The sequence below is a fragment of the Scatophagus argus genome, chromosome 4, assembly GCF_020382885.2.
Source record: "Scatophagus argus isolate fScaArg1 chromosome 4, fScaArg1.pri, whole genome shotgun sequence".
NCBI lineage: Eukaryota > Metazoa > Chordata > Actinopteri > Scatophagidae > Scatophagus > Scatophagus argus.
In genome coordinates this window covers 17260684-17288182 of record NC_058496.1, presented here as the reverse complement: position 1 = coordinate 17288182, position 27499 = coordinate 17260684, and the positions used below count along the sequence as shown (strand labels likewise).

Here is a 27499-nt window from a genome sequence, read left to right as displayed (position 1 = left end):
GTAGGTTTCATACAGTAAGAGCTACTCCCCCTCCCTCTTTACCCCTGCTTTCCCCCTGGCCACAGGGTTTAGGGAGGGAGAGAGGCAAGGTGGAGAAGCAGCCAGCATTAGCGCTGGTTTCAGATTTCGGCTGCTTCTGACATGTTTTCTTTAGGAAACACTTACTGGGGCTCCAACTACACCAGAGGAAATGCTCACCTACATCACTTCCGGGTCGGATGGCTAAGGTCACACTGCTCAGGGGAGGGAGCTGATGAGTGGAAGTGCCATTAAACCACACATCTGGTATCACCACCAATTAACCTGATGATTAAATTTCAAATGCACTGACCTTTAAAGAAAACACTGAGGAATAAATGGTAAGGGGGGGTTTGAGAGATTTATTTTTTCTTGTGACAACTGGCACATGTGGAATTGAACTTGATCTTTCAACTTTCCCTGGTATTTTTTGGCTCACTTACAACAGTTTTTTTCCTCCCTGCTCTTGTCTTTCTTACATCTGCTCTCTTGGTTTTGTGAATGGCTGCACAATCAAACTGGAAGGTAGAACAAGAAAAAAGCTTGAACCAGGTGCTCAAGGTACTCAGAGGAGCTAACGATATTCCACAGGAAATGAGAATGTGAATAGATAAGATCAGGACCATTTCCAGAAAAAATGCTATGGAGAAAAGTGTACTGGGGTGAAATTAGCGGTGGTTATACAGAGATAGAGGATTTGCTGTCCAGCTTTCTTCTGACATTCCTCAAAGGAAAACCTTTGATGGCAAGAACCAGAGCACCAGAAGCTGTTGGGATGCTCTCCAAACTGCCAGCTGCTTTCTTTGTTGTAGGTTTATCATAAAACACATGAAGGTTTATCTCACAGACACAATGCATATATAATATGTGCTTGCTGAAGCTACTGTCAGCATATCTGACTATGGAACACATATTGATATATGCCAGTAAGTGACAAGAAATAGCATTATGGATAAGCTCATAAAGATAATGTTATCAGATTACTTTTAAAGTCTCAAATATTAATGTCGGCATCAGCCCTGGACAGACGGTATCAGTCAAGGTCTACTACGGATAGTCTATATGACAGTTTTGAAATGATCAGTTAATTATCTGATTAACAGAAAACTAATCAACAGCAATTCTGATAAACAATTACCTTTCCACTCCTTTACCAAGCAAAAAGGCCAAACACTTTGTTCCAGATTCACAAATGGGAGGAACTGCTCTTGTTTATTATTGTCAGCTTAGGAGTTGAGAAAAGGCATGTGTGTACAAGTGTGTGTGATCAACTGAATTTTAAGATTTGGACAGTTAACTGAACAATGCCATCATGTTGAAGACATCGCACTGGGCTTTGAGAGACAAGTAAACAATAAATTTACACATTAATCAGTAAAGAAGATCATTAGTTGATGTCTAAATACATTTAACTTTTGATGGCTTTATGTCAACTGCAGAGTGAATTAAAGTTTGAGCTACAGTCACACACCTTCAGCAAATACTTTAACATCATCAACAAAATGTGAGATATCTCATTCGGTTTGATACTGCTTATGTGATGTCTCCATTTAAAAGACTGATTTAGACTGAGACACAAGCTGTGCTAAGGCAACAGGATGGACCAGTGGGTAGGTTTATCCCACCTCTGAACTTGAAAGCAGCAATCATCTCTGCACGTTTTTTCCAGAGTCTCACCCCACGTTTATTCTGACCAGTGATCAGGTTAGACAAGTCCTTCTATTCAGAGCTACACAGTAATACCGATATCCCCAAAGAGAGGGAGGAGGTGGAGAAGAAGAAGGGGGGAAAAATCCTATCTGAGAGATTAACTCACCGCACCCAACCGAGCTAGTGCCGGGTTCACTGGCTCACTCAGTCCTATCTTACCCACTAGTCTCTTGTTCTAAAGCAAAGCATGTCTTTGATACTCAACGAGAAGGAATCTGGAGGCGTTACAGGTTCTTTTGTGCTTTACGCTGCACAGAGAGTCTGTGTGTGTGTGCCAAGGCTGGGATTTCTTTTCTCAACCCCCCTTCCCTCCCTCCTTCTTCTTTTTCTCCCCCCATCCCTTTGCCTTCATCTCCTGCTCCCCTTCCCCCACCCCCAACACTAAATCAGTGAATCAGAAACCTTTTCTCTATTTTTTTGGTGACCATCACAAACTGTCATCTAAAAGCCCCAACTCCTGAGAAAGTTTCAAGCCTACTGTACTTGGGGATCAAAGTGACCAGATTCATGTTGCGACCAAAGGTGGTGACCTCTTCAGAGGAGTTTGGAGCGTGGATAAGGGTGGGACTTTAGATGGAGAAAAAAAGGGGGTGGGGGGGTAGGTTTGACTCCCCTTGGAGATTTTCTTAAACCCATTACATCAGCTTTTTTCTGCTTCATGGGGTCCAAGTCCAGGGCTTTTGTGAGAGTAGAAAATGACCTAAATTGACATTCAGTGTGGTTGTGGTTGGTTAATTGTCGCCAGGCATTTTTGGCATAAATAAAACAAGATTCCAGAGGCCTTCTCCTTTGAGCCTTTTGCAGATTCTGCTTCTTTGTAAGCATAACCTCCAATGAAAGTAAAGTGGCCACAGTTCTGAACCACATCAGCTTTCTCTGATATGCTAAAAAAGAAATTGCAGATCAGAAGTTGGGAGGGGGCATACCAGAGTGATTCTAAGTAGTGATAAGAAAAGTACAATATCAAAATGAGCAACTGCTCAACACCCACGCTGTGATTCAGCTTTGAAGAAGCTTCTGTAGTTGTCACCAACTATGCAGTGCATGCATATCTTTTCAAATGGCCAAAATATCAGACTGTTTGAGCTTTTATCATCCTGAGGCTGAAAGACTGTCAAATCTCATCAACATGGCTCTGGTTCACTTAAGTGCACGTGTTTATCTACATATATGATTGCGGAGGTTGATATTTTGAAAAAGTGGTCAACGCAAGCCTTTTTCAAAAGAAGGGAGAGCAAAATCAGGAGAAAAGTGTGAAATAAGAAATGATGCAGCAGTCCTGCTAAGCTCTACCCACACATTCTAATCAAAAGGCTTCACAATGGCTGGCCTAAAAAAAAAAAAACATAAAAGAAAAAGGAGAAATTCAAAGGAGGCCACTCGCTGGTGCAGGGCAAACTGATCAGCAACACATAGACTGTCAAAAGCTAGTGGGAATGTCAAAAGCACCACTGATCTCTCTCTTTCTCCCCTAATGTGATCAAACAGGGTTCTTTCCCTGGGGGGGGTCAAAAAAAGAGAGGGAGAGAAACTGAATGGTAGCTTTGGTGCACCATAGGAAGCCGGCCACCAGCAGCACAACCAAGCAGTGAGCACAAGAAAAAAAAAAAACAAAAAAAAACAACACGCTGTCTCTCAAGCTTTCTTACAGTCCCACAGCGAGAGGGAAAAGAAGAAGAGTTGGCCGAGGAGGAAAGAGTGGCTGGGCAAACAGTGAGGGGCAAGGGCTCAAAGGGGCCTGGTTACCCGGGTGAGGGGGACCCGCTGCTCCAAAAATGTCCACATCAAGCATCCAGCTATGGGCCAGGCCCTGCAGAGGTGCGCTCCCAGTGCGCTTGGAGGTCAGTGGCATGGACAAAAGCACATGAAATGGCTCTACCCTGGCAAAGCAGCTGGGCTCAGGGTACAGAAACCTAGGAGCTGAGAAGAGGTGTGTGTGTGTGTGTGTGTGTGTATAAGTGTCTGAGTTTTGGGGAGACTGAAGGGGTAAATGAGAGAAAGCAAGTACAGGATGAACACATCTAAAATCACTTTTCCCTGAACCATCTGCAGTGTCCATTCAAAGTTGACCAATCATTCATCTGGTTTATACAAGTCATCTTTAACTTGTGATCAACACTAGTGGTGTACGCACCCAAATTTTACTGGATGCTGACCCAAATGCACAAGAAATTATTTTTTTCTTCTAAAGCAAACAAGGATTGTACCTTAGACATTTTAAATGAAGAACGAGATATTTTCTAACATGCTTCCTCAACTTCTGTAATGACGATTTAAACAGGAGTGTTTATGTCCCATCAAAGGCTCAGAAGCATCCCAAATGCATCCATGTCATCCAGCACCGTCTATTCAGACTTTTATCTCCACAATCTTGGATGCTCATACCTACCAGTGCAGTATCCTGCTCAGTATTTTTTGGCAAATAAGTTACCATAACGATCCAGCCACACCTCCTCCTCGCCTGCTTGAAGAAAAGTGCACACACAAACCTACACACTCGCTCGCTCGCTCACTCGCTGTCCCTCCACACAGACCAATAAAAGGGGGGGGGGGGGGGGGGGCTGTGGTGGTGATCGGACAAACACTGTTCTTGAAACTCTGCCGAGCACGGCTATTGTGCAGGCGCGCGGTAAAGAGACAGAGAGAAAGGTTGGGGAGGGGCGGTGGGGTGTTGTGGTTGCTTCAATGGCTGGCTTCATCAGTGGAGATAAAAGGCAGAAAGGTGCTGGGCCAAGCTGAGGCCTCGTCGAGGTGGTAGAAAATGATTCGAAGGAAAAGATTTGCAGGAGCAGGTGTAAATGTGTACGTGTGTACATTTGGGTTCAGACAAGACTATTCCAGTTTAGACCTGGTTCCAAGTTTGATAAAATACTGACCAACGTCATCAAATCTTATCCTATCTTATTATTATCTTATTTTATTTTAAGATTGAGAAATCAATTTAGCTCGCAAATATGTAAAATAACTAAGACTAAAACACTGGATTTGAATGTCAGTTTTTGATTTCAGTCCATAAATCTGTTGCTTCATGTTAAAAGCTAAACCTGAATACATTTGATTGGATTCAGTACTGATTCCAGATTTGATAAAATGCTAAACCAGAAACTTCAATCTAAAGACACAGCTTTGAACGGTCTACTGAAATCCAGAGGAATACGAATGTCTCTGGAAAGAGTTCATGTGGAGTTTTTGTAATTTGAATGAAGCAACCCTTTTAACTGTGAACTTCACCACTAAGTTATCTTGCATGTGTATATCCTTTTGTTAGTCACCTCAGGGCCACATGGACCAAAGGTCTGGGTGTGGATCCATGTCACCCAGCCATTCAATCCCCCTCATCTTCAACCCTGTCAGCCCACACCACTGCCTCAGGACAGGGTCTGTGGATTTCATACATTCCAGTGTGGGAGGAGACACACTTTGGATTCTCCCACTTAAATGGTTCTGATTTTCAGCATTTCATGCGATTTTGTGAAGTTGCCTCTGAGGAGCTTGAATTAAGAAAAAAAAAAAAAACACAAACACAAATAAACTAACATACCCCAACCACCATGAAAACAAGTTATCTAGGACAGTGGGCTTGTTAACCACTCTGTAAATATGACCGCAATACCAGTGGCAATTACATGCAGAGAAAGTGGCATAAACTAGACTGTCATGCCTTCATCACTCAACCCCTTGCGGAGCCTGTGTTTGTGCCCTGGGCAACAGAACATTTCCCTTTCTGCTGCAGGAGCAAAATAAATAGTCTACATGAGGGCAAGGGGAGAGAAGAGCAAACTTCAGTTGGTGTGGAAATAATTCCATTACCATATAGCTCCCTATAAAGGGCCAGTTGTTCTTTTGATCATCCCAGAGAGTGTTTATGAAGTCACTGTGGGATCAGCCTGGGCCCAGGGGCAAGGCCAGCCACCAGAATTCCTCCTCCGATCATTTGTTTAGCAGCAGGCCGAGTGCACAAATGCAGTATTGTTTCCTCCCGTTCTTTCTGGTTGCGCTGCCAGAGGTAGGAGCCGACAGGGCCGAAGAGAGAAGGGAAAGAAGAGTTGTTACGGGATAGAGGGCCGATGGTTGGGAGCAAGCAGACCCCAGGGATAACAGCCTCTGAAGAGTTAAACATCAAACCCGTTTTACACACAAGTGCTCCCTGCCATCAGTGTTACCAAGGCCGCTTTGAAAAGGTAATGGCCAACTTCTAAAGATCAGGTCATTTCACAGTCGAGAGGGTTGTTCCATCGAAGAGTGGTCAGAGCATTTCCCCCTCTCACGCTCTACTATCTGCACATTGGGGCTTATAAATTATACAATCAACACCAACAAGTTCCTCCCACATCCATGCCTTTATATGGGCATATTGGGAAAAGATTTATCTGCCCAAGAGTTCATGACTCTAGTGTTATAAACCCCTAGGGATCCATGTTATTTGATTTGTTTTTTATTAGAAACAAGGAACTACTTAGCTGGCTATAACCTCTGGGGCATTTGGAGCCACATCTAAGAGGATTGTAGGTTGCAAGCCTTTTTGTGAGGAAGGACGACCATGGCAAATGCTGCCTCTGGAGATGAAAAACATGCTGGAAAAACTATGCAAAGTTAATGTAATTCAGACAGGATGTCACAAAAATGCCAACTAGAGCTTTTGCTGGAAGTCAACATTTTGGAGGAATTTGCAGTTTTGGCAAATTTTATGTCAATAAATACCAGTGATGCAATGTAGCAAAATTCACCTTCTCTTTGAGAACCTCATGCTAAAAATGTGGCGCTGAGCTGATTTATACGGAAGTGTGATTTTTATTTTTCAAACTCAGTCTGCAGGGGCAGTTATACTCCACCAACATGTCTGTATTGAACAGCAAGGCATATTTTAGGCTAAACTTCATCTCTTTTATAGGAAATGCATGATCATCGAGATGAAAATCAAAATGGAAAGGATAGATTAACATGAACTTTCAGGGACTGTCGCTGTTTTATTCAAAATTTACATATGCTGCACCGCAACACCATGAAGACAAATACCTCATTCTGAGGATCCAAGGATGATAAACACCATATGAGGACTAGTGCAAATTCAAGTAGCCTGGTGAGGCTGGCCTATTTTTGCATATGAAATTCCACTGCAACTAAGGGTCGGGACCTCTGGGTCCTTAAGGAAAGAATGCGTGACTTAAAATGGGAGACTGAAAGGGCTGCTTGCATCCCCTGGCCTCCCAGCAGGGAGGACAGCACACGGATCAAAGAGGGCGACAGAGATAAACTAGAAGGGGCTTGTGAAAGATGCAGGAGAGCTCCCACTTTTCATGCATCGCGTGTGGAAGCCCCATCTTCTCCTTGGACTGTTTATAGCTTCTCCTTGTTTCTTTAATAATTCAAAAAACATGAAAAGACCACAGCTCGTCTGCGCCATTAGAATCCCTAGGGCACGCCACTAGCATGTCAGAGTGTGAGTCACACAGTCCAGTGAGCTGTGTGTTTACCTCACGTTTGTCTTGGCCAGCTGTGCTGTGCTGTTTTGGAGCAGGACGAGAAATGATGAAACCTCTTGTGACAGCCATGGCAGCTCCTTCTCTTCCCAAACACCCTCCTGTAGTTCACTAGGTAACTTGAAGGCAGCATCTGCACACTACCTGTCATCTCCAAGACAGCTCATAACAGTGGCCTATAGTCAGGAATCAAACCCTGTCACTGTTTATAGTGTCTTTACTGTCAATTTTTAACATCTGTGCTGAATAAAAGCTTAAAATTCTTTGATGAATGGAAAACAAAGCCTCCCAAAGTTGCAAAGCTAAACATACTCATACTCAACCAAGCCATGTGTTTCTATAAAGACAGTGATCACTAAACGCATACGATCCAAAAGAGCCGCCCTCAGGCTGCGACTGGTTTAGATTTTTGAACTTTTGAATGTCTGTGCCGATTTATGGATTAATCCTGCCACTTTTTCATGGTTCATCTGTCCTCAAGACATTTAGCTTCTTTGAGATAAACAAAGCATAGCACAAAAAATGGCTAAATAATGTTTAACTAAGCTTAAGCTGCTGCTGCCGTTGCTGCAAATCTGCACCTCCATCTTATCAGCATTGGTCAAAATTCAAAACCACAGAAAATTAAGACTATCCATAAACCAATTAGCCAGCTAACCCTATAACCATGTTGAAAAATCCAAATGCAGGTGGGGGATGCAGGTGGTGCTGCAGGCTCCTGTCTCCCAGCTAAACCTGTGTGTATACGTGTACCTGGTATGTCACAATAACAAATGCTGGTCGCAAGCAGAGAACAGAGTGTCTTTTGTAGGGAGAACCAGGACAACCAGCATCTCCTGTTGGACTCCTGCCCCTATGGAGAGAGCGGTAGTCTCCCAACCTCCAACACCTAGTCTGCGAGGGAGCCAGGGCCCAGCCCGGAGAAGCCTGTCATCACTACCACAGAGGCCTCTATTCATCCCCGCAAAGACAAAGCCAAAAGTGTACAGCAGCCATCCAAGGCATCCCAAGCATCCAGATATCCACCAGCGATATCATTTTAGGCTTTTGTAAGCCAGTGCTTTGGTTTGCCCGCCATTGGCTCACCATCGTCCCTGCTCTTTGTTTCTCCCACGTCAAGGATTTGTCCGTTTTGCAGTGTAAGGACCTCACATGCACTGCACATCCTTGGAGTAAATTCATGAAAGGTTTTACAAATTTAATTTACACTAGGTATCAAGTATAGGTGGATGCACATGAGATGATGCTTTTTACATGTGTTGCAGCAATGACAAACAGGACACAACAAGCTGCATAGAATTAAAACTATGCAACACACTATTTACGCTGAGCGTTCAGCATAAAATTTTGCTGCTGCACACGGCTCAGAATGAAGAACATGAGAGGTGACAGCCAGCATGGCTGAACAGGTGAAGACAAGAAGACGTCATCAAAAACAAATCCAAAAAAAAAATATTTCTGCCTGCACACTTTGATAAGAAAAAAATATGACTAAATGAAAGTGGGGCTCACATTGTTCAGAGTTCACACTGCATGTTCCCATGTCAGACCCTTCCGGTTTGGCCCTCCTCTGGCCACACTGGGCCCCTGAACTCCGTGGTGAAATCTCCACCTGCTGATAGCATCAGCTGCCCCACCACCACCACCCCCACCACCAACCCCTTCTCCTGGGCATGTATGGCAGCCACCGATAAAGGAACTGCAGATAAGAGGAAACACGAGCTGTGATGAGGAACACATTGCTGCCAGGAGAACAGAACAGAACATCAGCCCAGTGGAAAGGAACGTGAAGGAGAGATAGAGGGAGCGGAGAAGCAGAGGGTGGGGGGAGAGAAGGCAAGGAGACAAGAGAGGAAGCGGTGAGAGAAGAGAATGAGAAGGAGGCAGAGAGAGAGAGAGAGAGAATCTGAGAATGATTAAAGAAGAACGCTGGCTTGACTAGAAAAATGAAAACTGCTGTGTATCCTCAGGCTAAAAAAAGGACAGAAGTGGAGGTTCTGTCAAACAAACCTTAACAATAATAAATATGAATGGGCAAAGAGTTAAAGGACAAGTTATTCAATAGTGTATTTCTAAACGAAACCAACTCTTTGTGAGATTTGGGATGCATGTGGTTTGTTGGAGGACAAAAAAAAAAAAAAAAGTAACTGCAATCAATTTGGCAGACAAGTACCCATAAATTCAACATGAGAAGTACATACATAAACAAGAATATCACTGTACAGCACATTGTCGTCTTTAGCAAACACCATGACAGCATTTCCTCTGCAAGGGCTCGAGTGAGCATTAAAGGCCTTCTAACTGTAATTTCACTGCAGTAATTACAGAAAACAGTGCATACTGAGAGACAGTGTGATAACACCGTTTCTTAAAATTCCAAAGAAAAAAAAAAATCGACAATAACTGACCACCAGCAATCACAAGCTACATCAGCTGAAAAGCTTCCAGAAGACACAAAAGAGTCGCCTGCTGTTTACAGTTCAGTCCTCTGGAAAACAAGAGTGAATGTAAATAAATCTGAGCCGTTGACACGAGCTAAGAGTGGAGGGGACAGGTGCCACAATGACACCAGCGACCTCCAGGGGATGTATGCATCCCATAGCGGTGTCCCCTTTCAAGATGGACACTGGAGGGGACAAACCAGTTGGTCCGTCCACGGGTGTTAGCACAGCACTGGCTCACTTTGCTACAGCCAGGGAAACACCCGTGGCTTAGGCAACATTTAGCAGGCATTGTTCGGGGATCTTAAGGTATACAGTCGCATTTCTGTCCGTCCCATACCTAGGGACAATATTTCACTCTTATGCTGAAGTAGATACATGACTTCTGGTGTGCTCTTATGTATTATTTTACCTTTCTTTGGACATATTAATTTAGGGAGCACTGTTCTTCTTAAAGTTTTCTATTTCCCTGTGATTGCTGTAAATCATGCTGGATACAAGCAGCGCTGGTATGTTTACAATGTATACTAAAATATATAGCTCAAAAGAATCTATTAGCCTGCATTTGACCAAGTATACCCTGCTCCTGGCCAGGTTCCCTCCTATTGGCTCAGAGTCAACATAAAGTGTCCTGCTAATCCAACAGTTGTCTGGTTACACTGAAAGTCACCTCTGAGTCCAGCTCTGGCACTCGTGTCAGGAATCCACAAGCTCTTTGCATACCGAGTGGCCGGATATCCTCTAGTTAAAGAGGGCCCCTAAGCCAGGGCCATGTGTTGGTCGCCTGGGGAGGGTGGCTAGGGGTAGGGCTGATTTTTGAGGTGGTGGCAGGGATGTATAGGCAGCGCTTAAAAGGCCTTTAGAGTGACATCAGCATCACTTTGAGCAGTCAGGAGGAGTTGAAGTGATAGGTTACCGTTCAGGTTCCATAGAAACCATTTCACTTTCCTGTAGCTCCTGCAGTGCACAGGACCCGCTAAAAGTGCAGTCACTCCTGCTCTAAGCCCGTGGATCTGTGCATCTGTGAATGGCTTTTGTGTTGCTGCCGGGGCAGAACAAAGTGAGTTCAGGTTACTGCACTCCTCCAGCTATTGGCCCACATTGTCTCTAATTATTCTAGCAAACATTGACACAGCATGTGTGGTCTCACATTTATACCCCTCTCCTCCCTCCCTCCCCCCTTCCCATACTTAACAGAGAGAGAGAGAGTGCAGGCAGAAAACAGACAGAAAGAACTTTTGAAAGGGAGGAAAGGGATGATGAGACAAATGTACTTGCATTCACTGCTTCATTATGATGCAATTATAAGGGAAATTGCTTCAAGGTGTGCCGAAAAGCTTTAGCTGTTTTCTTGTTTCCCTGCTTGCGAAGGAAAACACAATGTATACTCAGGGGTTTTCCTCACCTTTCTCCCATGCCACCTCAACCCATCAGAGAACAAATGCACCATGCCAACTCAGGCTTTTAAAGATATGAGAAAACAAGACCAAGCAACAGGGGGTAGGGTGCAGAACGTCAGAGCTCTCTGAGACGCAGTAACCGAAAACAACCGCAATTTCAAAGCTCAATCCCACACTCTAATTTGAATTCTGAAGCTTTCCCGTTGCCTGGGCACTTCTAACTCCGGCATTTGCAAAACAATAATTATGACGAATGTATGCATCGGTAGCTTACCAAATCCTCTGTCCATGAGCTTAGCTTGAGGCAATGCTGCAGAAAAGCTGACCCAAATATGTGACATGTGGTTGCCAATAGGAAATAGCTTAAAGTTAGTCACAAGGATGGTCTGGTGTGAAATCAAATCAAGAAAATTTAGAAATGGTTTGAACAGGCAAGATTACTTACTGTAAAACTGGCCCTGGCCTGTTGTTGGCATTTATAGCAGTGGTATAGAAAACCTCTGTCGGGTGTGAAGCTATTGCTTTAAAATTCACATAAAGCCTCTCCAAGCAGATTGGTTGCAGATTTTTACTGGAAATTGTTTGAGCAAATGGACTGACTCATCTGTTAGGAAGTACAACATTTTCAGTTTCCCAAAGATGGATTTTGTTTGTTAAGATTGGCTTTAGATTTTTTTTTTTAAATTTTACTCCTGTACTCTGAGATTTGATGAAATCATCATGTTTTGTCAGATCACATTCGAATTATTGATATACTGAAGCTGTGAGAACCGTAGACTGTTGTACCTTACATAGAAGTGTGGTGTGTGCAGCATGGGGGCTCCATGTTCCTGACAGTGCATCAAGACTGTGGATCTTCAGTATGCCACCACACTACATAGCATTTTATTGAAACTTAGACCTACATTACATTTGGGTGGTATCGCAAAGTCCTTACCTTACATCTGTGAATGAAGTTTGAGTTTTCTATGACCGATTTTATCTGCTCAGGCAAGTTTACCATGGATGCTTATGTTAACATCCATTTCAACAGATTTCATACCAGCTGATACTAACCAGTAGCCCAAAAGGTCATTAAATACAAGAGTATTAAAGTATGACAATTTGAGGCTCTTCAGGGGGCAGATTAGCTATTTGTCCCTGCTTCCAGTTTTTATGGTAAGCTAAGCTAACCATCTCCTGGCTCTTGCTTCATATTGACCAGACAGATATGACTGTGGCATAAATTTCGAATCAATCCTCTCACCTAACTCTCAGCAAGAGAGCAAATAAGAATATTTCTCAAAATATTGAACAATTCTTTTAATGATACTCTAATCAAGAACATATTTGACCTCTATGTCGTGCATAAATAAATCTACAACATACAAATTTCAAATCCTCTTGCATCTGTTATATAACAAAGAATGATACTTGAAGCCGACTGGTAAGGCTGCTGTCCAAATCTCAGAGCCACATCCTTGGGATGTGTTTACTTCGAAATGCCTGCGGGATGCATGTCACCCCTGGGGTGACAATTTGACTTTGTCACATGCCTGTGGGATGCAAACGGAATAGCAAAGGGCTGCATTGGCCCGTCTTTTTCTGTCATTCCCATCCTCTCCCACTCGATCCGTCCTTTCTCTCAAAACAGCATTCTGAGAAACTAGATTCCTTGACATGTCTGAGGATAAGTTATCATTAGCGAGGCAAGAGTGTTTGGAGAAACTGCACATACGCTGTCAAACAAAGACCAACTCTGCACCTCTTTTAAAATGGCTAAAAATGAAAAGTGCAGCTTTTACTGTGACATATGACAGAAGAACGAATCCAGACGAGAAGGGGTGAGAAAGCACAGTGACATGAATAATGATGAGCACCATCTATCTGCACAAAAAAAAACAAAAACAATTTGATTGTTCCTTTCCATCCACCCCATATTAGTGATCTATAATTTAAACTTGAAAAAAATGTATGCTGAAAAAATAAATAAATAAATAAAAAAACAATGTCATTTTTTCCAGATGGATTGCAAGGGGACCAAAATGGACCCAGCTGGCCAGGAGTAATTGTCCTGACCTTTTCATATACACTCAGGTTCATACTAAGCCAGGGGGGTTCGGTAGGTGGGGTAGCAGGACTGCAAGAGCGCAGATATGATTTGCTTGACGGAAAATGTCATATCCATTAGCTCAACGGTCTTCCAAGATATTGTCTAGATATCTCCATTACCTTTGCACCTTTCTGTCTTGCTCATCTCAGAGGTCTACTGTAAACCATAGCACATCAGGTTAGAATACAAATCAGCAAAGGAAACTGACTTCACCAACTGATTTCAATCAATTACCTGAATTAATTCTGAAAAAAAAAAAAAAAACAATTAAAGTGAACTGCCAACAGCACAATGAGTTGCTCATACAGTCATGGACATAGTGCTGAAATCATTAGATCTATAATCAGTTAGATGTTCAGCAAAATTAATTAACAACTACTTATAACGACTGATTCTACTTAGACTCCTAACTGTTTGAACAAGCAGAAAAGACAATAGATGAAGAAAAACATAAGCCATTTTATCTGTTGTACATAATGCAAATTATCTGTCTTTGGGATTGCGATTGATGGTCAGACAAAAGAAGCAATTTGAAGAATTTCAATTTTCTTGGGCATTTTTCATTATTTTCAGGCTTTTAACAGACTAAACATTTAATTTAAGAGTCGAAAGATGAAATGATAACGAAAATAATTATTTGCAGCCTTAGCTCTGGTATGAATTGTGTTTTGTCTTTGTTCAAGTACGGCGATTAATTGAATGGTCTTGTGATAGTCCTGAATTGCTATACTCTACTCTCTATGTGCTTCAAAATGGTCTCTCCTTTACGATCATTAACAAAGGCTTTGTGCAGCAATCCTGAAGCTGACCTAGGAGGCAGGAGCTAAAGAGACAACCGATACATGAAGTCAAAGTAAATAAATGTGCAGCTGTTTACTGCTAATTTAACATCAAAAGGGACAGACAATCACAAAGCAAGAGAAAGGAGAGGAGAACTTCAAACAGAGGCATGCAAATAACCTTTGGCAAACTGAATCAACAGCAGTGAATTATTGCTTTGAGCTCTCTATGAAGGAGATACTTCCCTGCAGCTTGTGCCTCTAAACTGTCATGGGAGCTGTCAATGAGTTATCAGCCTGATGATCATAGGGGGAAATTTTGAAAGAATCTGTGGTTATGCTTGGTTTAACACAAGGGAAGTACAGGTACACACTCTTTGCCTCACGCGCGCACACACAGACCCTGTATAAACTTTACAAAGAGTCAATTCTGTTCCACCTGTTGTGTACTTTAGACACGCCCAAAAATGTTCATAAAGCTTATTTTCACCAGAATCCTTACATCAGCATAGCATCAAGAAGTGAGCAAACAACTTCATCGGCGACTTTGAATCTCTCCAGCTTCAACACTCAAAACTATTTTTCTCACTTCGCTTGTGCAAGGAAACACCTCCACCTTTATTTGTATGGGAGCGGATTTAGCTTGAAGGGCTGCAATTACATCATCATTCAGTTTTGCAGCGCAGCATATCAGGGCCGGCATTACTCAGAGAGGCCTTTGAAGAGTTTGGCCCAGCCCTCATGCTCTCTTCTTCCCTCCTTCCCTCCACCACCTCCCTTCAGCACTGCCTTTGATGTTAGCGCGTGGAGCTGCGCTGAACGTCACGGCCTCCCAGGCCTCCCCGCCTCGCCTGATCCTATCTGCTCAGGCGGCACATTCATGTGGTTTACACCCGCAGCACGACTCCCAGCAGCTATTCACCCAGCCTTGTAGGCCCCTCCCTGATCAGGGTCCAGGGGCTTGAGAGGGACGCAGCGTGGCCTGAGCTGCCGACAGAGGTCAAGGAACAGGAGGAATTGTGGAGTCTTTATAAAAGCCCAAGGCTGTACTACACAGCTTTATTGGCATGGGATGTTAGTGTAGGTGCTGTATTTGTAGAAACATGAAAAGTTACACCTGACCTTTAGGGAATTCTGTCAAATCAGAATTCACTGGCAAAGATTTTACTCTGACTGCTCTTAGCTTTAGGTGCAACTACAGCTATCTTCCAAAAATAAATACTAAACTTTGAGAGAGAAGTCTTTTGGCAAAACACACAGCAAACAGAAAAAAGAAAATCCTGTGTCCCCAATATCTTCAGTATACCCATGATACTGGGATGACATAAAAAGAAAGCCGATTTTTCTTTTCAAAAATCTAGGGCGCATCTTTAGCAACAAGGAGGAGGAGGAGGTGGGAAGGTGCAGTGATATATCTTCACTGTGGAGCCAGAAGAGATAGAAATGCAGGGATAACCCAGCTTGTTCTCATCTGTCCGAGCAAGCCCAATCCATCATACCTCTGGCCCAAATGTGTTACAGCTTGGATCTTCCTCATTACTTCAACAACTACACACACACACACACACACACACATTAGAAACCAGTGTAGGATGGGAGGGTTAGGGCAGAGATGAACATGATGGCGTCTGCACTTCCACCTGAAACTGATTTGTCCCCATCTGGCACCCCTGTAAATGACCTTTGCTACGGCTGTGTTGGAATCCATTAAAGGAAACAAAAGGGGGAAATGAAAAATAGAAGGGTTTCTGACAGAGGGCCTGTCAGGAGAACCCTCACAACGTTAGTATGATGCATTAGGCTAAGGGTGACCATGTGCACAAAACCACTAATGACTTCCATGAACAATAACCAGAGAAATTACAACTAGGGCTAAAGCATATTAGTATTAATCAAAATGACAAAAGGGCAGGAGCTTTTTACATCGAAAGTGACTATGTTTTTAGGCATACGACCGATAATTATGTCCTAATGTACACAAAAGAATTAATTTTAAACCCTGTCTTCTCAAACTTGAGTGTGTGAGACAGATCTTTGATAGGACCTCTCCTTTCATTAAAACAAATGCAAATAGAAAGAGGACAGAGGGCATCAGGATCTAAGTAAATTGAGAGGTAGGAGGAGGAGGAGGAGGTAGATGAAGTGTAGTGCTCAGAATGAAATGGACTCCCTCTGCAGCTACCTTCCCAGTCTATTGGCAAAAAAAAGTACAACAAAAGGGGAGGCTGGCGTTGTGGCCTTCCACAGTTAGTCAGCACATTCCTGACCAACAACAAAGCATGCCTGTGCCTGGATGAGCCACTGTGAGCATTGTCATTTCATAACCCTCGACCCCTTAGCCTTTGTTTTGCAGACCCTCTGTGTCAGTGGATAAAAATATGGGCTGAGGGGACGGACTGGGCCTTTCAACGCTGTTTCATCAAAAGCAAAAAACAACCCCGCTCCGGACTCTTTTTCATCTTTGACTCATCAAAAGTGTGTTCAAAAATAATCTGAGTGAAGACAGGCGGTGTGAAAAAAAACCAATCATTTTCACCTGCCAAAGTGTGACATTCTCTTATGGTGCATATCCCAGCACTCAGAAAAAGAAAAAGAAAAAGAAAAAGAAAAAGAAAAAGAAAAAAACAAAAAAAAACACAGCCTCAGGGCAAAACTGAATTAACACTTCCTCATCACTGGAGAGTAAAGCAGAGGACAAACACTAGCTGCTCATACAAATGAACTCGGACACATAATCAATAGCAGATCATAAGTGAGCAATACTGACGAACAAGATTCCCCCGGGACACTGGAGAAAAAGCTGTAGCAAGCATCAGTTCTGACTGCTATTCTCTCTTTGGGGGGGACATTAAAAGATCGGCACAGCCACTCAGCCCAGTGGAAACTAACAAAGCTACTGGGACGACCAGTATCGACATGCATGTGTTCCAGGTGGAGCTGTGCAGTGAACGGGAATGAGAAGGTCAGGGAGAAAGACACAACAGAGGATGGAGTAAAAACCCCAGGCCCAAGAGAGGAAAACTGACTGCTGGGGTTGGGAGATAGTATGGCCAATTAAAAGAGGTCTAGACAAGTACTTAAGTGGCTTTTCTATACATGCTGCTATTTAAAGGATCTTAATTTGAAGCAGCAAAAATCAGGAAATGTTAGTTGTTCCACCAGCAGTAACTTAACATGACTCCCTACAGCTGAAAGCAAACATGGCGAAACAGCATCTAGATCTAAAAGTACAAACAGGAACATCGGAGGAACTGAACTTCAAACCAAAGAGATTCAGGTGGAATGGACAAAAGTACCGTGAGCTGAACACGCATCGCTCAGACAGGAGTCTCGCAGTACATGTTTGTTTGAGGAGGAGAAGGGGGGGGGGGTCATCACAGGCTGGCCACAGTTGGTAAGAGGTCACTGTAACCTGCTTGGTGCTGGGCTGGCCATGCATTGCCCTCCTTCTCCCGTCTTCGGTATAACCAGGCACAAGTCATGCTGAACTGGTAATGGAAATGCAAATAACTGCAGCATGGTTTGACTTGACAGTGAAAAAATGAAAGATCCAACAGGTTTAAAGATTATTACACCTGTACGGTCACTCTGGACAATCAGTGCTTTCAGCTTTATGTCAAAATTTGAACTCCACTTGTCCTTTTCAGGACCTCCCGGACCTACTGAGAGATTGTCATAGCATTACTTGCTGAAACAGTTATTTGATTACCTGATCCATCAATTTACAGGCACACAGGCTCATTTCACATTATCGAGAAAGTGAAAAATGCCAGATATTAGCTGTTTCCGGCTTGTAAAATACAAAGATCTGCAACATTTTCTCATTTCTTGTGATCACTGTAAATTCCTGGGGACCTCTATGAAATTTTAACCTTTCAGTGGTACACACTAGTTAACAAATAGGTGCACAACTCTCACTTGAAGTCATTTACATGCAGAAGAGGATGCATGACAAATTTTGGCTGCATCAAAAAGAGCAGACTGGTGGTGGGGGGTGAGAGTGTGTGTGTGGGAGGGGGGGCGTTAAGCAAGAGAAAGAGAAAAACAGTCTAGTCTGTTCTATTCCAAAAAGGGGAGAAACACAGCCTCAAATTACTTTGGCTGGGACATGAAAGTGAAACAGGGTGGCGGTTAAGAGACGATAGCACTTAAAATACAGCTGCGAAGGCCAAGCCAATAAATGGAAAAAAGTAGGGAGCAGCACTTTTAACCTTTTAAACCAGCGTTTGTGTACTGCTACTGTTGCTTTGGCGCTGGGAGTGGCCCGGTCCCTGGCACCTCCCGTCTGGGACCGGCCCATTATGGCCTCTTGGGGTTTCCAGCCTGTGGTGAGAAAGCGCGCTGGATGCCTTAAACCACTAAAGCTCTCATTATAGTCTAAATGCAGCGCGACACAACTCTTGCCAGCTCCAAGGTAGGAGCTCCAGTATTTAAGCTCATCGTTGTCTTAGCTCAAAACCACCACTTTCCCCCTGCACATCCAGTCAGAAAAAAAACTGCTTCAAAGAACCACATCATGAAGGCTCCCTGCTATAGCTGCTGGCACTTCATGTGCATGGAGATGAAGTTCAAAGGTAAAACAGGCTCATGGGTGTTGGGAAACTATAGCCTCTTCTTCCTGACACTGAATTCAGGGGATGTCCCTGTCTCTATGTCCCTTCAGAGAGGAAGTAGGCAAAAGCCACATTATTCCCTCTGGTTCTGGCCGACGACACTGCGAGTTGCATCTGGTCCTCCTGGTGCCCCTGCCACGTCCCTGCCTCAGCTCCTCACTCACATGCTGACAGCACGGGCCCGCTGGAAATCAGAGGCAGATGTGCACTCGTGCAGCGCATCGCATCTCATCTCGTTACAGGAAAGACGACTTGGCATCAAGGAGACAACAGTGAATGATAAGCAGCAGATTGTGTTTCCCTTCGCATCAAACACGTGCTAACCAGGAGAACCGTGTGTGCTGTCAACAATGATCTTAACGTCAGAGGCATGTAGGCTAGCAAGTATGACTGAGCGTTGTGCTTTGCAATGCCATTCCAGAAGTCAGATTACATTTAGAGGCACAGCACTCGCAGTATCAGCTGGCCTTGTCAACCTCTACCAATGTAGGAGTCACCTGGGTGAGTCAATCGGGAAAAGATTCTTGTCATGCCATCGCTGCCCTTTAAACAAGCTTAATTTAAGTTAAAACTCCGACTAGTATGTGGAAAGGTACAGCAAGACTATCACTACTTCTAAACCATGCAAAACATGACGCAAAAGCATTAAGTGCTCCAAGTCCTTTAACACGACAGTTTCTTCATGTAATCACTTTCTCTGGGCCCAAAGCACTGCTGGGTTTTCATTTTACCAGTAGAAGTCTAATCAGGAAGTAGAATAGGCGAATACAATTAACTACCTGGCAGGATGAACAACCTGCAGCAGTTTTGTTGCCAAGAATCAGAGTTTAGAGCAAATACACTGCAGTAAATACACTCTTAAAGTTATCTTAGGGAAATACCTCTTGATACACACACACACTGTCATGTCTTGACAAAATGATTTAAGGAGACATTGATTACTTCACTATTACAGAGTTGAACTGTAGCAATCAGGGAACTGGCTTGGGAAGCCTGGGGTTTGGCACTGTGGCCAGATCTGCTTCGTCATGCTTCCCCCCTCAGAGCAGAGTGAGAAGCAAATTAACTTAATTTATTATTTTTGGCCCCGGCACCACTTGCCACTTTTCACACTCTCCAGGCAGAGCTGAGCGGGTGTTAGCTGTGGGGAATTAGCAAAGGCGAGTCGGGAGTGTATGAGCGGTGATCGTGGTCGAATCTTTGTTCAGGAACACTGCCAAGCCCCCCTTTTCCCTGGATCTGAACTCATACCTGCTGAGGTCTGGCCATTACTGTACACACAAGGTAACGCAAACCCCTTGGGCCTTGTTCAAACAGCAGAAGAGAGAACTAGAAGGACCCATAAACCTCAGCCAGACCAAATCAAGTGCTCTATTCACTCAACACACGAAGACTGAAATCCTGAAAGCAAAAAGTGGATGTGTGCGATGGTTGCAGAGGTCACTGCGGACAACTGAATGCACAACCTAAATATTTGTGTTCAACCCAGTTCCAGTGTAAGACTATATCCTTTACAACACCGCAGCAATTTCTCAACACGCTGCTGCAATGTTATTTCACAAGTACAAAATTTGCAAGTGCCAAATTTGATACCAGTTTAAAATTATACTCTTCAGGTTGTATGGTTGTCATTCATTGACAGTTTTAGTTTTCATAAATCTTTGGTAGAATATATGCTGTAAGAAATTCAAGACAGTGAGCCATGCTGGACAAAATGTCCCTCATTATAGCCTGACAAAATATAAGCTGCCTCTAAGTGGTCAGAAGCTATGTTAGCAAAGAAAGCAAACCTAAATAGATGTGGTTTGCAATGTAAAGCTGAGGTCCGACATTTCTGTGTGGTTACCGAGTGGCGCCAAATGGCCATCACTGCGCATAAACAGGGGCCATTTTTGTGCTGAGTATCCCCTACTTTGATCCCCACATATCATCTTTCTTTCAAAGAGTCTGCATTTTTTTTTTTTTTGGAGGAAAACAAAAATGCGTACGTGCACTGAAAAGGTGCTGTGGAGCTGTTGATACAGATACTGTTTCAGAGTAGTAACGGATGGAGAGGGGATGCTACCAGTTGTGTTCACTCACTGTGAGGGACAAATGAGCAAATGAATCGCTGCCTAAGACATCCAGGTAAGCGGCGTGCCGCAGAAATTCCACGACACAACCGAGGTTTCTTGTGATGCAGTCCACTCGAGCACACCTGATGCAACATGAACGCGATTAAACTCAAATGTCTGTGTGCAGCATTTAAACACCCACCCTCTCTCTGTCACATCTCCACAGGCTGCATTGTAACCTGTCCTCCCACCACAGACCAGTGATCTCATGGAGCTCAATAGCTTCTTCACTCTGAGGTCACACTTCAGCAGCTACCGACTTTTACACAACAAACGAAACCGTCACCTCTGCTGTGTCTTGTGAGGCATTGCTTGCACACTGACACCTTAGCGTTCATCTCCTGGTGATCCAGGATTCAACTTAACATCAGAGAAGCTACTCGGTTTAGCAGCATCCAGTCAGTCGGAACGGACCGGACTTGTTGATTTGACCCGAATCAAATTCATGTGCACTGGATGCAGTTTGGATTTTACAGATACTGCCAAATAAACTGATAAAGTTTCAAAGGGTGGATACAAGCCAGACAAAAACTGCTTCACATTCAAGTGGTTTCCAATCACTCACAAGAATCTGGAAGAGCTGTTGTTGGCCCCTCCATCACAAACCCCAACAACACAGGGCATGTCAGACGGTCAGGAAATAAAACATGAAACATTAATCTTTGGCACATGACATGGACCCCGAACTCTTGGCTGCTTTTACAAACAGCGGCCAAGTAGATTAAGCAAGAATTATAAAACTTCAAATAAACACTTGGCTTTGGGGGAAGGCTTCATATTTTAGTGACTTCTACTCGATCAAAGCCGGACGGCTGGTCCAAGCATAACCAGCTCCAGCCAAGTGCATTTATCATTTGTGAGGCATGGAAGCAGAATGCGCGACGCGGAGGCTTCTTCTCCGATTACTCAGTTCGTCCGTGTGTGCATTTCAACAAGACTTAAAACAGTTACAAGTGAGCCTAAGCCAAAAGACGCGCAACTTCAAAGGCGAGCGTCGCTGCTCCATCGGAACAGGCTTCAAGCGGCGGGACGTGCGGGTTACTTTACACGCTGGTGGGTGAATTGAAACAAAACGTATTCCACTATTAAAACTACATTTTCCGGATTTAAATGAAAATATCTGACCAAAACCCACCGCTGAGACGGATAAACTGTCAAAAGTAAGAACGAGCAAGTAGCCTGGTAGCCTTGATGCTGCTGTGAAATGCCTGAAGGCTGCTGGGTAAAAGTTTGCAAACTTTTTTTGGAAGCGGTGGAGGATTTGCTACTTTTTAAGAGGAACGATTCCCAAACGCGTGTGTCTCGGGATGAGCGCAATTAGGTGTAACAAGCGCCCGAGTGAGCTCCAGACATCAACAGAATAACCTGCAAGAGCATGTTTTCCCTGTGAATGAATTCCACAAGATAGAAGCCATCTTGTGACCGCATATGCTTGCAAGCTTAGTACCATCCTCACACTGCCTGGATACACGCACACACACACACACACACACGCATACACACACACAGGCTACATGCAACTCTTGTCAACCACCCAGCCCCTGCGGAAAAAGTTTTAAGAAAGGAAGACAGAAATTACAGCCCGTATCCCGGTAGTGCTGCTCGACAATGCCGCTTGACATTCCGCTCCCCCCCTCCGTGTAAGAAAAAGACACTTTGCACGTACTTGAACGATCTCCCCCTCCGCGCTGATAGTGGCTCCTGCTTTGGAGAACCGTCCTTGCAAGCCAGTCGTGTAAGTAGTATAATCTCCATTGGGACTGGACTCGAACAGAACCACTTCCACAAATGCAGTATCCTTGGCGAAAACGGTACCAAGAGAAGCGGCAACCACGAAGATCACCAGGACCACCGTGTCGGGTACACGATCTGAGCCTCTCCTTGGTAAAATCATCATCTTGCCGGCTGGATCTGCGCCGATCGGGACATAATTTCAGACGGATTAATTAGTCGGGTGAAGGTACTTGAAATCAGGTCTACGCGCGCTACGGGCGATGCGTCAAAAGAGTCAGAATTGTGCAATAAAAGCTGAGCCTGGGCTGAAGCGTGTTTATTTCACCACTGCAAGCCTTGTCAATTACATTGCCTGCAAACGCTCTCTCTCTCTCTCTCTCTCTCTCTCCCTTTCTTTCTCACCCCCTCCTTCCCCCGTCTACAAAGCGGATCTCCTTTGATCTACAAACACGTGATTTTTTTTTTCTTTAGTTTTTTTTTTTCCTCTCTCCCAAAAGGGTTATATCCCCACCCACCAATCTTTCTGACCCTCTCCTTTGCACTCCCCACTCAGAAGTGCCAGCACTCAGTTAAGGAGGCGCCGCAGACTTCGCCGCTCAGGGAAAGAGGAGACTTTTTGTTTGGGAAGTCTTTAAGTTACGCGTAAAGGTTCGGGTTAATTCAGCCTTTTTGGCTTGATTATTAAGCAGAAGGCGTATTTCCGGCCAATGTTTTAACTCCGAACTGCCCAGTGGAGTCGTTTTCTGAGTTTGACACACTTTAGGCTGTCGTTCCACCTTAAAAGAAACGCTACCCTCTTCAGGACGTTTCATGGTTTAACCGGGCTAATTCTTCTTCTTTTTCTTTTTTCAATCTGATTCAGATTTGATCACCTACAGGTCTTGTAGTTAATAGTTTGCCCGACCTTGATATATCTCAGTTTGATTGAGATAAATAAAGTCTTAATTTCTTTTCATTTTGTTGTTTTGTGCCGACAGAAATAAGGAACATTAATCAAAGTTTCCGATATAATAAATACATTTATAAGCCATAATATTCCTTACAGTGGCTCGGCATGATACATTGACTTGCATTAACTTGCACGTGTTGATAATGTTTTCACATTTCAATGTTTTAATTATTTATAAAACATTGTATATTACCTATCTATCTATTAGATTGAGGGAAATATCTTTCAATTAAAAATTCTTTTTTTTGGATCATTTGATCATTTCTCTTCCAGGACGCCATTCAGTCAGGAGCTTCTGAACTGCAGATCAATTAAAGGTAATTCACTGGCACATATAATTGTGCTGTGGCTTTGGACAGATGGATATGCAATTAACCGTGGGCTTTGATCTTCAAAGTGATTGTCTTGATCAGGGCAGGCCTGACAAGCTAATCATACATCATTTCAGGCATTTTACAAATCTCTAAATGCTTACAAGTAATGTGACATGATTTCTATCTGCACAAAGTTTGTGGCTGGATGGAAGAGATAGCAACACGGGCGAGTTTATGATTCCTCGTGCATTTATTGATACACGCTGGTTTCATTTCATTGTTTTCTCTTTAAAATACTGCATTTCCCTTTTAAACAAACTGCTGGTGTTATTGAGGCCTACTGCAAGGAGAAGGCAATTATTTTCCAATAATTGCCTGTTCAGAATAAAGAGTCTGTTGTTCCAACTCAAATGCTGATCAGGAAAGCATCTTCTGCCTGGAGTCTTTTCTTCCAGGGTGTCAGACCTTTCATTATATGTCTGCAAATAAGCACACTGTGTCTCGAATAGACTCTGAAAGAACAGATAAACACACAGTATCGTTTCACTCCTACAAAATCAAAATGATTTGAATCTTTGTGCAGCCTAACAATTCATGAAAAGTGATGGTGAAACTGCACACGCTTTGTTCTGTCTTTCATGATACAAGGTGAAAGTAGAATGTCGAGTACAATCTCTCAGTTGAATCTCAAAGTACACCTTTTTTTGGCAAAATATTATGTTTGTGCCTTGAAATTGAGTAATACCTGTTCAGAAAGGCCTCCTTCCAATAATTGCGCCAAACTGTTTTTTTTGCAAAGAAAACGCTTTAAAGCTCTCAGATGCTGGGTGACTTCTGCACAGTGATAGATATCCAAAAAAGCCCACAAAACAAGGTCTCATCTTGCTGTCAGCTGTGTGGCAGTGTGATTATCAAAACCAACTGTGAGGACGTTTTAGGTCAAGAATGCAGTCGCCTGTGGAAGAAAGCATGATGGTCAACATGTGTTCGGACTCAGAAAAAAACGGGGGCGGAAAATAATTCAAAGCCAAAACTTAAGAAGTTCTTCAGCGCCTCCAGCATGGCAATAATTTACAGATCACATTGGACGTCACTCTGTTTTATGAATCCTGATCCACTCCACATGTCTCATATTTGCCTTGTGACACTTTGTCTCTCTCTCTCTCTCTTTCGCTGACACACGAGTGCAAGTTCCAGATAAATAAAGAATAAATACATAAATGATGGGACTTTAAAGGCACAATGCATGCGAGCTTACTAAGTTATCAACTTCGTAAGGGACTGCCAGATGCATTAGGGCAACAAGTTGCAGCGATTCAATTACTCACAGGTCTTCTTTTATTGCAAGTCTGCCCCCTGCTGGTTGCTGCAAGTTTTCGGTACATGAGAGATTTTTAAAGCTGTGACTTCATTTCTGTAGTTTTCATGCTTGAATTACATGTTTTACCTTCCAGATAATTTAGGGAGAGCAAGGTGACTATTTGGCTCTTTAAAGTTTTTAAAAAGAAATATTATGACTTAAAAAACATGCCTTATTTTCTTGCCTCCTTCCTGAAAAAATGTTCCCTCCTCCATATGTAGTTTTAACTTGAGGGCAGCTGTGGATCCTCTTCTGACACCGCAGGCTCTCTCTACACCAGTGTCTAAACTCAGGCCACACTGAGAAGAATCAGCTGTCCGCTTGTTTGGCTGAGAGAGTGCTGAAGATGAGAATGACTTTGAGAGATGACGGTTGGCTCCGCTCTGTGCATTTATGCATTATCTCTCCCAGCAGACTCTTAATGTCTGTCTGTTGTTCTTTTTCAGTTCTTCTTTCAGCGCAATTTGTTCGTCTTCTCTTCTGATTCTGTTGCGTAACCTTTGCTATGGCTGAAAGAAATGGTCAAATAATCTATTAGTTTGGCTAATCTAAAAAAAAAAGGAACCCATTTTAACAATTGATTCAGTGTTTGAGTCTAAGTGATGAACATTGTGCTTCCAGCTTGGACTGTGAGTTGGACAGATCAAGCAAATGAATGATCAATAATATTTTATTTGTAACACACTATAGATTTCACCCAATGTTATGCAAAGTGGGCATTCATTTTTCAGAGATGAGTTAATCTCATAACAATCAGCATCAAGCGGATAATCAAATTTTTTTCCACGGATGAACTAAGTGTTGGTGTTTTGGTCATTGTCAGCCGCAGATCAAACTTAAATATTGGCTTTAAAGGTGTCTGTCCAGTTTATCTCTGAGCTACTTCACTCTTTAACAGATTTCTATACATCACCGTCGTATAACTGCAGTGATACTTACTGTTTCCGAACACTCCCCACCCCACCCCTACCAGCCTGTCACTTTGAATAATAATTTGTCCTTAATTGACTTGCCAGGATAAATAAATAAATAAGTATGAAATAAACCCTGGATCGCGGGTTACTAATAATACCCAAATGGAACATCTGAATGTGTGTGATCGGTCCTTCATTGCAGCACTATGCGTACCAGCCGGGCTCCCAGCCTCTGTGAATTGCCCCTTTGTTGGCATGGTGCTGACGTTATGTTTTAATGAAGAAAGGAGATGATGAGGAGGGGGAGCATTTACATTCATGGCTCCCAGAAGAGCGCATCACTGCAGCATATCATTACATAAAGCAATTAGGGGCCCCCACAGCCCCCAAATTATGGGAGATGTTTTCCCCATGATGACACAGTACGTTGATGACTATTGACTCCAGCCGGCTCAGAGTATGTTGCATGTTTGCAATGATGTCACTGCACAAATCCCAGTGGGAAACTCTCATGAAATGCTCTGCAATGAATTATAAGTTGAGAGGACAGAAGGGAAAAATACAGCACTGAGGGAGGGACAGTGAAGAGTCCTTTGATAATGATAATAAAAATGTTATTTATGGAGAACTTTCCCAAACAAATCAATGCTCATGAAGATGTGAAGTTCAATTTTATATAATTGTTATTTTTTGTTTAACAACGTACCAAATGTGAAAACGTGAAAAGTCAACAGTTGAGAATTATCTCTTGAATTTACGACTCCCCTCAGTTTAATGGAGCTTTATGGCAAGTTGCAGCTTGTTGTTTAGCTGTCTGGCCCACAACTGGTTCACTGCTCTCAACAGTGTTGTTTTCTGGCCACTCCGGGCTGGTGTTTTCGGCAAAAAAGTCCCAAAAACAGAGCTAAAATAGAGTAAAGAAAGACGACTCCAAATGAATGATAACATTGCTCCATAACTGCTGGATGTGTGAGTAAAAAAACTATTTGCTAACAAGTTCACCATATAAACTTGGGACAAAAAGAAGCGAAAATCAGCTAATGCAGGTTGAAAGTGAGACTATGCATCTTTTGAAAGAAGAAATAACAGTCTTTTAGAAACAAAGAGTTGAATTCATAATCAGTAAAATAAATGCTTGCTCAATTCAGCCTTCTTGATCTGGTATGACCAGTAGATTTTGGTGGTTGGCAAATTTCACATATATTATGCTGAATAGCTTTTTCTAACTTTGTATACATTTATTTTCTGTGCTTGTGCCTCTGTGACATTTAAGCTCAGTAAGTCAGCTTCATCATGATGTCTTTAAGAAAACTCAGGACAGGGGGAAGTGGCAGTAGTAGATACACTAGTCGCTGTTTGGACAAATTTGAAATTTTGCAAAATAAAACTGAAATTAAAAGAAATAATTACAAGAGGCAGCATCAGTAGAATGTATTGCTAATTTCAATACTTTCAGGAGTTTTGGTGCAACAGTCATAGTCTTTTGGTGGCTAGTGTAAGCTAACGTTAGCAAACCTCGGCTAAATATCGCTCTATAGCAGACAGTATTGGGTCAGTTCACTGATAATATAGGCCTAACTC

General features: G+C 43.1%; 1 protein-coding gene across 2 annotated transcripts in view; it reads right to left on the bottom strand.

Annotated features, from left to right (window-relative positions):
• znrf3 (zinc and ring finger 3) overlaps positions 1-22785 on the bottom strand; it is a 62663-nt gene extending 39878 nt beyond the window's left edge. For both annotated transcript variants that reach the window (XM_046385560.1, XM_046385562.1), the window contains exon 1: positions 22314-22785. In XM_046385560.1, the coding sequence (XP_046241516.1) occupies positions 22314-22544 (231 nt within the window). In that variant the 5' untranslated portion in view covers positions 22545-22785. The remainder of the gene's footprint in view (positions 1-22313) is intronic.
• Between the last annotated feature and the right edge of the window lie 4714 nt (positions 22786-27499).